The 13,875-nt window shown below is 41.4% G+C and overlaps 2 protein-coding genes across 7 annotated transcripts in view; one reads left to right on the forward strand and one right to left on the reverse strand.

The window, feature by feature from the left end:
* Positions 1–5,183: 5,183 nt before the first annotated feature.
* Positions 5,184–7,838, reverse strand: timm9 (translocase of inner mitochondrial membrane 9 homolog). The gene is made up of 4 exons (XM_079286059.1): positions 7,753–7,838; positions 7,468–7,521; positions 7,282–7,377; positions 5,184–5,525 (listed from the first exon to the last, which is right to left on the reverse strand). The coding sequence occupies exons 2-4, from the start codon at positions 7,504–7,506 to the stop codon at positions 5,391–5,393; spliced, it is 270 nt and encodes an 89-aa protein (XP_079142185.1). The 5' UTR covers positions 7,507–7,521; positions 7,753–7,838; the 3' UTR covers positions 5,184–5,390.
* Positions 7,839–11,563: 3,725 nt separating this feature from the next.
* The window catches only part of kiaa0586 (KIAA0586 ortholog), a 32,818-nt gene continuing 30,506 nt past the window's right edge, over positions 11,564–13,875 (forward strand). For all 6 annotated transcript variants that reach the window (XM_079286847.1, XM_079286848.1, XM_079286851.1 and 3 more), the window contains exon 1: positions 11,564–11,964. In XM_079286847.1, coding sequence (XP_079142973.1) covers positions 11,763–11,964 — 202 coding nt within the window. In that variant the 5' untranslated portion in view covers positions 11,564–11,762. The remainder of the gene's footprint in view (positions 11,965–13,875) is intronic.

Consider the following 13,875-nt stretch of genomic DNA (forward strand, 5'->3'; position numbering starts at 1 on the left):
CCTGTTCCTCATCCTGAACCCGATCCTGTTCCACATCCTAAACCCGATCCTGTTCCTCATCCTGAACCTGATCCTGTTCCACATCCTGATCCTGTTCCACATCCTAAACCTGATCCTGTTCCTCATCCTAAACCTGATCCTGTTCCACATCCTAAACCTGATCCTGTTCCTCATCCTGAACCTGATCCTGTTCCTCATCCTAAACCCGATCCTGTTCCTCATCCTAAACCCGATCCTGTTCCACATCCTAAACCCGATCCTGGTCCACATCCTAAACCCGATCCTGTTCCTCATCCTAAACCTGATCCTGTTCCACATCCTAAACCTGATCCTGTTCCTCATCCTGAACCTGATCCTGTTCCTCATCCTGTTCCTCATCCTAAACCCGATCCTGTTCCACATCCTAAACCCGATCCTGTTCCACATCCTGAACCTGATCCTGTTCCACATCCTGATCCTGTTCCACATCCTAAACCTGATCCTGTTCCTCATCCTAAACCTGATCCTGTTCCACATCCTAAACCTGATCCTGTTCCACATCCTAAACCTGATCCTGTTCCTCATCCTAAACCCGATCCTGTTCCACATCCTAAACACGATCCTGTTCCACATCCTAAACCCGATCCTGTTCCACATCCTAAACCCGATCCTGTTCCACATCCTAAACCCGATCCTGTTCCACATCCTAAACCCGATCCTGTTCCACATCCTAAACCCGATCCTGTTCCACATCCTAAACCCGATCCTGTTCCACATCCTAAACCTGATCCAGTTCTAGAGTCAGGAACCAGTTCAAACATTTCTTCTGAACCAGAACTTGATTGTTTTGATTTAAATCTAGCAGCAACATCACAGAGGACAGTTAGTCCTCTTGACCCTAGAAGACCAGGGACCCTCTGCAGGACGTAGCGCTTCTATTTAAATTGTATTTATTTGTTATTGAAAGACAAGAGACAATACATAACAGGAAGACTAGAACAGTGGGATAAAAGGCAGCAAACTGTGTGTGTGTGTGTGCTTGAGCCTTTTGAGATGGAAGGAAAAAACCCAGGTAAGTATGTGTGCATATGGATGTTCATGTATGTGGGTTTCAATTGGTTGTCAGGCAAGAAAAACAACAAAGCAGAAATCAACAATAGTAATAAATACACAAACTATATATATACCGGTGTGTATATATACAATACATATTTCAATATTAATAGAATGGGTGGAGTCACGTTTGCAGAAACATAGTGAGGGATGAGCAGGTGGAATGGTGTTCTGTTGGATATGATGACGAAGTTCCATTGTCCATTGAAATATACTCGATCATGAAGTTTCTCCAGTGTGTGTGTTATTCCTTGATTTCCAGGTCATGAGGATAGTGTTCTTGGCGATAGTTGGTAATCAGCGGTTTGTTTTACTCCGATGTATTGGTGAGATGTCTCCTAGTCAGCACAGTGAAGGGGACAATGGGACGAGGCAGCAGGAGGACAGACAGTGACTCACTTGTTTCCTTCAGAAGTGATGAACTGGTGTGCAGTGCCAGGTGGCGTGAACAAAGCTATCCGGGCTGCTCTGAGTGCAATGTGGACAGATATCTGACGTGAATCCCATGTTTTGCCCGGTGTAATGAATTCTGTGAAGTATTTTATACTGTATTCGTTGTAAATTGGAATTTTTAGTCATGAAGTAGAAGTTATTGCAGATTTGGTTCCAGAAATCAGCATCAGGAGTGATGGACCCCAGGCATCCTGGGGGTGCGCGAGCTGCCTCTAGGGGGTGCACGAGAGGAAAAGTGTAATGGCGGTCTGATGGTGTAATAATATTAAATATAAAAAAAAAATGTAATTTTAATTTAAAAACTGTCAGGTGGGACATCTGAAGCTATTGGTCGTAAAAGAGGAGAGGGACAGAGAGAGAGAGAGAGGAATCGGAGGCGAGGGGAACGGAGAGGTGCGTTGGGAGAGACCGGGAGAAGAAATCGAGCCAGAGTCAGAGGAAGATGAGACGGAGGAGACCGGAAAGGAGGAAGGGATAGCACAGACACATCGGGAGCACATCGGCCCATCGCGGAGTCAAGGTGAAAAAAGAGGAAACGAGAGTGAGCATCAGACTGGGAAAACAAGAGGAAATATGATGAAAAGTATGTGTGTCTGGGCTTCACTTGGATTGGCAACGCAGATTCCCCAAAGCCACAGTGCGTGGTGTGCAGTGAGGTTCTGGCTAACAGTCTGAAGCTCTTATTTACGTCGCCACCTGAACACCAAGCATGCCAGTGCAAGTCAAAAGCCCCTTACATTCTTTATATCCAAATTGGAGGAGTTACGAAACAGCCCAAAACAACTGCAGTCTCATTCATGTGTTGGTCTATAAATGACGCACTACGGGCTTCATATCTGGTTACAGAATAGCGAGAAAGGGGCTACCGCACACAATCACTGAAGACGTGAGCTCGCCAGCTGCCAGAGAGATGGTGGAATGTATGATTGGGGAGAAAGAAGCAAAAAAGTTGGACATGATCCCGGTGTCCAACAACACTGTGTCGCGCCGCATCGATGCTTTGTCCGAAGACATCCTGGCTGCATTAGTCGCTCATTAATTGTAAATGAAATGTGATAATCTGCCTCTGAGCCTGTGCGTGTGTGCTCGCATCCGTATTGCTCTTTAAAAGTGACTCCTTGTGTCACTGAAAGTTATTGAAACTTTGTTGCAGTGTTTCAGGGCGTTTTCACACCTTCAGTTCGTTTGCTTTGTTGCAGTTGCTCCTTTGTTCGGTTTGTGTTCACACTGCAACATTTAACAGCGGACTAAATCTTGTAAACAAATGCCACGCGCGAGCAAACTGTTCTCTCATTGGTCCGATTCTTATGCGGCTATGAAGGCTTAAAAGGCTCTGTTGCTTCTTTTTTTTTTTTTATTATTAAGGGGGGGTGGGGGTGCGCGAACCCGGTCGGGATGTAGAAGGGGGTGCGCGGCCTAAAAAGTTTGGGAACCGCTGCTCTAGTATAGAGGGTCCTATAGAGGGTCCTGGTCCTAGAGGGTCTCTCCCCGTGTGTCACGGTGTGTGAACATCTCACTGAGTCAGGAAACTTGTCAGAATACTCATATTTGATTGGCTGAGCTTCATCATGTGATGTGAATCACAACGCACTGGTCGGTGTTTTTCCTGCACTGAACAAGTGCCGTAAATGCTGGAATAATTCCGCTGCATAAAAAATGCCCTTCAAAATAAAATCACAACTTTTTTTTTTTTTTTTGTCAGGGAAAGGCCCGCGACCCACTGGAAACGGGTCCGCGACCCACCAGCTGAGAATCACTGCTCTATAGGACCCTCTAGGACCAGGACCCTCTATAGGACCCTCTAGAGCAGCGGTTCCCAAACGTTTTAGGCCTTTAAAGCATCGATGCGGAGACAGTGTTGTTGGACGCGGGATCACGTCCAACTTGTTTGCTTCTCTCTCTCCAATCATACATTCCACCATCTCTGTGGCAGCTGGTGAGCTCACGTCTGCAGTGATGGTGTGCGGTGTCTATATCCCCTTCTCGCTGTTCTGTGACCAGACATGAAGCCCGCAGTGCGTGTTCTATAGATCCAACACATGAATGAGACTGCAGTTGTTTTGGAATGTAAGGGGCTTCTGACTTGCACTGGCTGCTTGGTGTTCAGGTGGCGACGTAAGTCAGAGAGCTTCAGACTGTTAGCCAGAACCTCACTGCACATCACGCGCTGTGGCTTTGGGGAATCTGCGTTGGCAATCCAAGTGAAGCCCAGACACACATCATTCTCATCATATTTCCTCTTCTTTCACCTCGACTCCGCGATGGGCCGATGTGCTCCCCATTTGTCTGTGCAAACCCTTCGTCTCATCACTGACTCCCGTTCGATTTCTTCTCCCGGTCTCTCCCCAACGCACCTCTCCGTTCCTCTCTCTCTCTCTCTCTCTCTCGCTCTCTCTCTCTCTCTCGCTCTCTCTCTCTCTCTCGCTCTCTCTCTCTCTCTCTCTCTCTCTCTCTCTCTCTCTCTCTCTCTCTCTCTCGCTCTCTCTCTCGCTCTCTCTCTCTCTCTCTCTCGCTCTCTCGCTCTCTCTCTCTCTCGCTCTCTCTCTCTCTCTCTCTCTCTCTCTCTCGCTCTCTCTCTCTCTCTCTCTCTCCTCTCTCTCTCTCTCTCTCTCTCTCGCTCTCTCTCTCTCTCTCTCTCTCTCTCTCTCTCTCTCTCTCGCTCTCTCTCTCTCTCGCTCTCTCTCTCGCTCTCTCTCTCTCTCTCGCTCTCTCTCTCTCTCGCTCTCTCTCTCGCTCTGTCTCTCTCTCGCTCGCTCTCGCTCTGTCTCTCGCTCTGTCTCTCTCTGTCTCTCTCTCGCTCTCTCTCTGTCGCGCTCTTCGCTCTCTCTCTCGCTCTCTCTCTCGCTCTGTCTCTCTCTGTCTCTCTCTCGCTCTCTCTCTGTCGCGCTCTCTCTCTCTCGCGCTCTCTCTCTCGCTCTCTCCCTCGCTCTCTTGCTGTCTCTCTCTCGCTCTCTCCTCGCTCTCTTGCTGTCTCTCTCTCGCTCTATCTCTCGCGCTCTCTCTCTCTCTCCCTCGCTCTCTCTCGCTCGCTCTCTCTCTCTCTCGCTCTCTCCCTCGCTCTCTCTCTCGCTCTCTCGCTCGCTCTCTCTCTCTCTCGCTCTCCCTCGCTCTCTCTTGCTGTCTCTCTCTCTCTTTCGCTCTCTCTCTTTCTTGCTGTCTCTCGCTCTCTCTTTCTTGCTGTCTCTCGCTCTCTCTTTCTTGCTGTCTCGCTCGCTCTCGCTCTCTCTCTCTCTCTCTCCCTTGCTGTCTCTCTCTCGCTCGCTCGCTCTCTCGCGCTCTCTCTCCCTCGCTGTCTCTCGCTCTCTCCCTCGCTGTCTCTCGCTCTCTCTCTTGCTCTCTCTCCCTCGCTCTCGCTGTCTCTCTCTCGCTTGCGCTCTCTCTCCTTTTATGACTGACAGCTTCCCCAATTTCAGCCAGTTTATCATATTTAAATCTTACAAAGGGAATTTTTATAATTCATGTTTTTATTTTGTGAAGTTACGCCACTTTTGAGTCGCGACAGTCCCCCGGGGTACACTGAACAAGCTTCAGTGCTGAGTTAATCAGACCCTGGTGTTCTTGGGGGGCTGGCTGGGGGTACTTCAGTGGACCAGGTTTCATTACGATGTGAAATGTTCAAGTTCAAAACTCCTGAAACATTTTTTTATGAACAAATCAGTTTTATTTCCAGAAAAAAGAAAAATGTGATGTTGAATAAAAATATGATTCAACATTAAATATTAAAGTCTGTATGTGTTCCACATCTCCCATGATGCATTGGGATCCTTGTAGGAGGCACAGCTTCACTCCAGCTTTAAAGAGGTGGAACGTCATCCCTCCAACACACGGACCTGGTCCAGACCGGGTCAGTGAGGCGGTCCCATGAGTCCGGCTTTAGCAGCCAGAGCCTCGTTCTGCTGGATGTGGTACTCCTGGAACCTCATGGAGATCCGCTGAGTCATCTTCAGGTACTTCTGGAGACACGACTCAGAGCAGCTGGTCTGTAAACACACACGTCAATAAAGTTCATTCAAAGCATCGACACACAGCCAATCACAGAGCTCCGTAAAAACAACGCTGGGTACTTCTCAAGTCTCTTAATTGTCATTTCCTCGCTCCTCGCTTGAACCGGAAGTTGTTCTGCGCCGCCATATTGACGGCCGTCCCAAAGCTCTAATGTAGCTCTGAGGAGTGAGGAGGGAGGAGGGACCTCGGAGGAGCCATGAGCGAGGACCCACAAGAACAGACTTCCAGGAAGTGTTTTAACGGCCGACACGCCCCCTCATGGTTCATCAGTCATGTGATTGGACGCTGCAGCCGATCGGACTGACTGACTGAGTTTAACACCAGAGTGAAGACGGATCACAGAATAAACTCTAGTTTACATTTGATGAGGTTTCTGATTCAACATCTGGTTTAAATAAATGTTCATTGTAGTCTGAACAACAAAAGGACCACAAACAACTTTCTACATTTATTAGAAAGATTTGTGTTTTCATGATCTGATGATTAAGTACAGTGGTGATCACTGTGTGTCTTTATTAGTTATTATATTATTAGTTACTGTTATTAAGTACAGTGGTGATCACTGTGTGTCTTTATTAGTTATTATATTATTAGTAACTGTTATTAAGTACAGTGGTGATCACTGTGTGTCTTTATTAGTTATTATATTATTAGTTACTGTTATTAAGTACAGTGGTGATCACTGTGTGTCTTTATTAGTTATTATATTATTAGTTACTGTTATTAAGTACAGTGGTGATCACTGTGTGTCTTTATTAGTTATTATATTATTAGTAACTGTTATTAAGTACAGTGATGATCACTGTGTGTCTTTATTAGTTATTATATTATTAGTTACTGTTATTAAGTACAGTGGTGATCACTGTGTGTCTTTATTAGTTATTATATTATTAGTTACTGTTATTAAGTACAGTGGTGATCACTGTGTGTCTTTATTAGTTATTATATTATTAGTTGCTGTTATTAAGTACAGTGATGATCACTGTGTGTCTTTATTAGTTATTATATTATTAGTTACTGTTATTAAGTACAGTGGTGATCACTGTGTCTTTATTAGTTATTATATTATTAGTTACTGTTATTAAGTACAGTGATGATCACTGTGTGTCTTTATTAGTTATTATATTATTAGTTACTGTTATTAAGTACAGTGATGATCACTGTGTGTCTTTATTAGTTATTATATTATTAGTTACTGTTATTAAGTACAGTGATCATGTGAACAGACACTAACTTATCTAAAGTCTCTCCAGCTGTGATCAGCTGATCCTCCGTCATCAGAAACAGACGTCGCTTCACGTGACGCTTCAGAGGAAAGGACGTCTCATGTCTCCTAAAACATATTTCCTCGTTTCCTCTCTCCTCGCATGGTTTCCGCCATGCATCCCTGGTGGGAGGGACTAAGACACAAGGAAAGGACGCAAGTGAAGGAAACGGGGATGACATTAAGAGACTTGATGTACCCGCTGAAAACAACAAGCGTCTTTCTGATTCTGGATTCAGCAGCTGTGGCTCATGGGTAATGTAGTCTTCAGAGAAATCTGACAACGGATTACGTGACATTCGATTGGTCTAGACGGCTAAGAGAAGTTGTGACATTATCGCTCCTCCTGATACCCAATCAGAAGAGCAGAAATGTTTTTCTAGCTTTATGAAGAAGTAAAAGTTTACTGACTGAATCCTCAGATGTCCCAGCGTCCCTGAACATTACAACAGGAAGTAGCTCCTCACCTCCTCTGGCTTCACCTCCCTGCTGGTGAAGTCTTTCACACAGTCCATGAAGCAGTTCTCCGTCACCTTGTTGTAGGTCCCCAAGAACTCCTTAAACTAGAACACACACACACACACAGGTTCGTCATCGTTTATCTGAACCATCAGATCAATAACTCATGAACGACCAATGATTCCTGCTCGTACCTGTTTCACCTGGTCGGACTCGGTCACCTGGACCGCCATGATCCGGATCAGAGTCTGAAGAACAGATCAGCTGTTACACTCCATTCAATAAAGTCACATTTGAAAACATCTTACACGTAAACACGAGAGAACCGGAGTCTGGCGCAGCTGCGACGTCATCGTTAGCTAGCGGCGAACGCGAGCTAGCATTAGCTTCTTCTGGTTTAGATTTAAATGCTTCTCTTCCGGCTTCTAACCGACAACCTACGAACACACCTGAGAGATAGTCACGTGTTTAAGTCTCACCTGTGGTTTATTGTTGAATGTGTTTAACGTGGAGCTCTTCAGCGGCTGAAGGACGTGTGATGATCGTTGTCTTCTTCTTCTGTGGTTTTACTGGAGGACTACAAACTGATGTCACTGGAGCTTAGCGCCACCTCCTGGACCGGAGTGTGTACTAATATAAATCAGAATCAGAACCGTTTATTGCCAAGCAAGTTTTCACCTGCAAGGAATTTGTCGTGGCGGAAGGTGCATAACATTCAACAATAAACAATAAGATGAACTATCAAATAACACTTAACGATCAAATAACACTTAACTATCAAAATAACATTTAACTATCAAAATAACATTTAACTATCAAATGACATTTAACTATCAAATAACATTCAACGATCAAATAACACTTAACTATCAAAATAACATTTAACTATCAAAATGACATTTAACAATCAAATAACACTTAACTATCAAATAACATTTAACTATCAAAATGACATTTAACACTCAAATAACACGTAACTATCAAATAACACTTAACTATCAATTAACATTTAACGATCAAATAACATTTAACTATCAAATAACACTTAACGATCAAATAACACTTAACTATCAAAATAACATTTAACTATCAAAATGACATTTAACAATCAAATAACACTTAACTATCAAATAACATTTAACGATCAAATAACATTTAACTATCAAAATAACATTTAACTATCGAATAACATTTAACTATCAAATAACACTTAACTATCAAATAACATTTAACTATCGAATAACATTTAAAATAGAAAAAAAATAATAAAACAAAAAATAAACAAAAATAAAAACATAAAAACATATTCAAATAACATTTAACTATCAAATAACATGAACTATCAAATAACACTTAACTATCAAATAACATTTAACTATCAAATAACACTTAACTATCAAATAACATGAACTATCGAATAACATTTAACTATCGAATAACATTTAACTATCAAATAACATTTAACTATCAAAATAACATTTAACTATCGAATAACATTTAACTATCAAATAACACTTAACTATCAAATAACATTTAACTATCAAATGACATTTAACTATCAAAATAACATTTAACTATCAAATAACATAAACTATCAAATAACATAAACTATCAAATAACATAAACTATCAAATAACACTTAACTATCAAAATAACATTGAACTATCAAATAACATAAACTATCAAATAACACTTAACTATCAAATAACACTTAACTATCAAATAACACTTAACGATCAAATAACACTTAACGATCAAATAACATTCACTATCAAATGACATTTAACTATCAAATAACATTTAACTATCAAAATAACATTTAACTATCGAATAACATTTAACTATCAAATAACATTTAACTATCAAATAACATTTAACTATCAAATAACATTTAACTATCAAAATAACATTTAACTATCAAAATAACATTTAACTATCAAATAACATAAACTATCAAATAACATAAACTATCAAATAACAAACTATCAAATAACATAAACTATCAAATAACATAAACTATCAAATAACACTTAACTATCAAAATAACATTGAACTATCAAATAACATAAACTATCAAATAACACTTAACTATCAAATAACACTTAACTATCAAATAACACTTAAACTATCAAATAACACTTAACTATCAAATAACACTTAACGATCAAATAACACTTAACTATCAAAATAACATTTAACTATCAAAATAACATTTAACTATCAAATAACATTTCACTATCAAATGACATTTAACTATCAAATAACACTTAACTATCAAATAACACTTAACGATCAAATAACACTTAACGATCAAAATAACATTTCACTATCAAATGACATTTAACTATCAAAAATGACATTTAACAATCAAATAACACTTAACTATCAAATAACATTTAACTATCAAAATGACATTTAACACTCAAATAACACTTAACTATCAAATAACACTTAACTATCAAATAACATTTAACGATCAAATAACATTTAACTATCAAATAACATTTAACTATCAAATAACACTTAACTATCAAATAACACTTAACTATCAAATAACATTTAACTATCAAAATAACATTTAACTATCGAATAACATTTAACTATCAAATAACACTTAACTATCAAATAACATTTAACTATCAAAAACAGTCAGTGCAGGAAATAGAAACATATTTGAAATGTACAACAATATATGGAATATAGGATATGGAATGAAGTGCACACAAAAACAGATAACAGGACTGTAAACCAAGTGAAGTGTATGAATGTTAAAAGTGACGAGTGTGTTTAAATAGAGAGACAGGGATGTGCAGGGAGAGACCAGAAGGAAATGTCCTGGGGATGACAGAGTCAGTGGGGGTCCCGGGCTCTGTTAATGAGCCAGACTGCCGACGGGAAGAAACTGTTCATGTGGCGTGAGGTCTTGGTCCTGATGGAGGTCTTGGTCCTCATGGAGGTCTTGGTCCCGATGGAGGTCTTGGTCCTGATGGAGGTCTTGGTTCTGATGGAGGTCTTGGTCCTGATGGAGGCCTTGATCCTGATGGAGGTCTTGGTTCTGGTGGAGGTCTTGGTCCTGATGGACCTCAGCCTCCTGCCAGATGGAAGGGACACAAACAGTTCATGTGCAGGGTGAGAGGGGTCAGCTACGATCCTTCTTGCTCGCTTCAGGGTTCTTAAAGTGAACAAGTTCTGGAGGGACGGCAGATTGCAGCCGATCACCTTCTCAGCAGAGCGGATGATGCGCTGCAGTCTGTCCTTGTCCTTGGCAGTGGCTGCAGCGTACCAGACGGTGATGGAGGAGCAGAGGATGGACTCAATGATGGCTCTGTAGAAATGCACCATCATTGTCTTTGGCAGGTTGAACTTCTTCAGCTGCCTCAGGAAGTACATCCTCTGCTGAGCCTTCTTGGTGATGGAGCTGATGTTCAGCTCCCACTTGAGGTCCTGGGATATGATGGAGCTCAGGAAGAGGAAGGACTCCACAGTGTCAACGGGGGAGCCACACAGGGAGATAGGGGGGGGGGGGGGGGGGGAGTCACACAGAGTGATGAGGGGGAGGTGGGGCTGCATTCTACCTGAAATCCACAACCATCTCCACTGTCTTTCGAGTGTTGAGCTCTAGGTTGTTCAGACCGCACCAGGTCACCAGATGGTCAGTCTCCCACCTGTAGGCGGACTCATCCCCACCAGAGATGAGACCAATGAGGGTGGTGTCATCCGCGAACTTCAGGAGCTTGACGGACTGGTGACTGGAGGTGCAGCTGTTGGTGTACAGGGAGAAGAGAAGAGGGGGAAGAACGCAGCCTTGGGGGGAACCGGTGCTGATGGTCCTGGAGGATGAGACGTGCTTTCCCAGCTTCACGTGCTGCTTCCTGTCAGACAGGAAGTCTGTGATCCACTTGCAGGTGGAGTCGGGCACCTGCTGCTGGGAGAGCTTCTACTTCTCACTATACTTTTACTACTTTCCTGTTTACTTTCAGTTTATTCTTACTCATTTATTTTACTTTATTTCATATTTTATTCATATTTGTTCGAACTATTTAATGTTTCAGATTCTCATTTACTTTTATCTGATATTTAAAGAGCATTTAAAACGCTTTATCATCATATTTCCGACGGCTATGAACACACCATGAAATAAACTAATTTCATTGGTGGGATGAAGTGATCGATTTTTAATGACGTTATTTTTGGTTTTCTGAATCTAGAGTCGGAGTGAGACATCCATCCTGAGTGTCTCTTTAAAATCTCTCCGAACCGGAAGCCGGAAGTGTTTTGTTGTCAGCAACAGTTGCTGTTTGTCGCTTTTCCACTTTGAGGTTTTGTCCGTTTTCTGTTTTTGTAACGTGACATCTGAACGTTACTCCACTTTCCCGCCAGAACGTCGGTCTCTCTGAAGCAGAACTTCTGGTTTTTACCGTCCACAACTCTTCGGACCCGGATGTTGTCGGAGCGGGAAGTTTGAAAAGTGGCGCAGTGAAGAACCCGGATGTTGACCCGGTCCGGATCAGACACACCGGGTCCCACCGGGCACGTGTTGATCCGGTCCACTCGAGTTTTTCCCTCGAATCAGAGACACGAAGCTGGAACTGGACCTGCACCAGGATCAGGACCGGTCCAGATAACCATTCAGAAACTGCGACAGAAGCCGGGTCAGGCTCCTCCTCGGGCAGCAGGATCCTCTCAGTCCGGTAAGAGCTCCCGTGGTCCCAGTGGTACTCACTACTGGTTTAAGACCTTCTGGTTCTAATCCCATTCTCCTCCTGACGATCTAATACAAGACCAAGAATAATCTTTACAGGTCATTACAGCCTATTGAAGAGGTGTTAATGGAAAGAAGAACTTTAACCATGAATAGTATCAAACAGTTTTTTATTAAATGAAATCCATTTACAAGGATTTTAGAATATCACATGTAGAACATCACATGCAAGACATTTAGAACATCACATGTAATGCATCCCATGTAGAACATCACATGTAACACATGTAGATAGAACATCACATGTAGAACATCACGTGTAACACATGTAGAACATCACATGTAACACATGTAGAACATAATATGTAACACATGTAGAACATCACATGTAACACATGTAGATATAACATTACATGTAGAACATCACATGTAACACATGTAGAACATCACATGTAACACATGTAGATAGAACATCACATGTAGAACATCACATGTGACACATGTAGATAGAACATCACATGTAGAACATCACATGTAACACATGTAGATAGAACATCACATGTAGAACATCACATGTAACACATGTAGAACATCACATGTAGAACATCACATGCAATACATTTAGAACATCACATGTAACGTATTTATCACATGTAGAACGTCACATGTAGAACATCACATGTAGAACATCACATGTAGATAGAACATCACATGTAGACCATCACATGTAACACATGTAGAAAATCACATGTAACACATGTAGAACATCACATTTATCACATGTAACACATTTATCACATGTAGAACATCACATGTAGAACGTCACATGTAGAACATCACATGCATCACATGTAGAACATCACATGTAATGCATTTATCACATGTAGAACATCACATGCAACACATTTAGAACATCACATGTATCACATGTAGAGTATCGCATGTAGAACACATACATGTTTAGGCTCGTTCAGTAGGGATGCTGACAGTAACATGCCTCTGGTAATGATAGTTACTTTGGTAATGATAGGTACTCTGGTAATGATAGTTACTCTGGTAATGATAGTTACTCTGGTAATGATAGTTAATCTGGTAATGATAGTTACTTTGGTAATGATAGGTACTCTGGTAATGATAGTTACTCTGGTAATGATAGTTACTCTGGTAATGATAGGTACTCTGGTAATGATAGTTACTCTGGTAATGATAGTTACTTTGGTAATGATAGTTACTCTGGTAATGATAGGTACTCTGGTAATGATAGTTACTCTGGTAATGATAGTTACTTTGGTAATGATAGGTACTCTGGTAATGATAGGTACTCAGGTAATGATAGTTACTCTGGTAATGATAGGTACTCTGGTAATGATAGTTACTTTGGTAATGATAGGTACTCTGGTAATGATAGGTACTCAGGTAATGATAGTTACTCTGGTAATGATAGTTACTCTGGTAATGATAGGTACTCTGGTAATGATAGGTACTCAGGTAATGATAGTTACTTTGGTAATGATAGTTACTCTGGTAATGATAGTTACTCTGGTAATGATAGTTACTTTGGTAATGATAGTTACTCTGGTAATGATAGGTACTCTGGTAATGATAGGTACTCTGGTAATGATAGGTACTCTGGTAATGATAGTTACTTTGGTAATGATAGTTACTCTGGTAATGATAGTTACTCTGGTAATGATAGGTACTCTGGTAATGATAGGTACTCTGGTAATGATAGGTACTCTGGTAATGATAGTTACTTTGGTAATGATAGTTACTCTGGTAATGATAGGTACTCTGGTAATGATAGTTACTCTGGTAATGATAGGTACTCTGGTAATGATAGTTACTCTGGTAATGATAGTTACTTTGGTAATGATAGTTACTTTGGTAATGATAGGTACTC

Source organism: Melanostigma gelatinosum, assembly GCF_949748355.1.
Source record: "Melanostigma gelatinosum genome assembly, chromosome: 16".
Lineage (NCBI taxonomy): Eukaryota > Metazoa > Chordata > Actinopteri > Perciformes > Zoarcidae > Melanostigma > Melanostigma gelatinosum.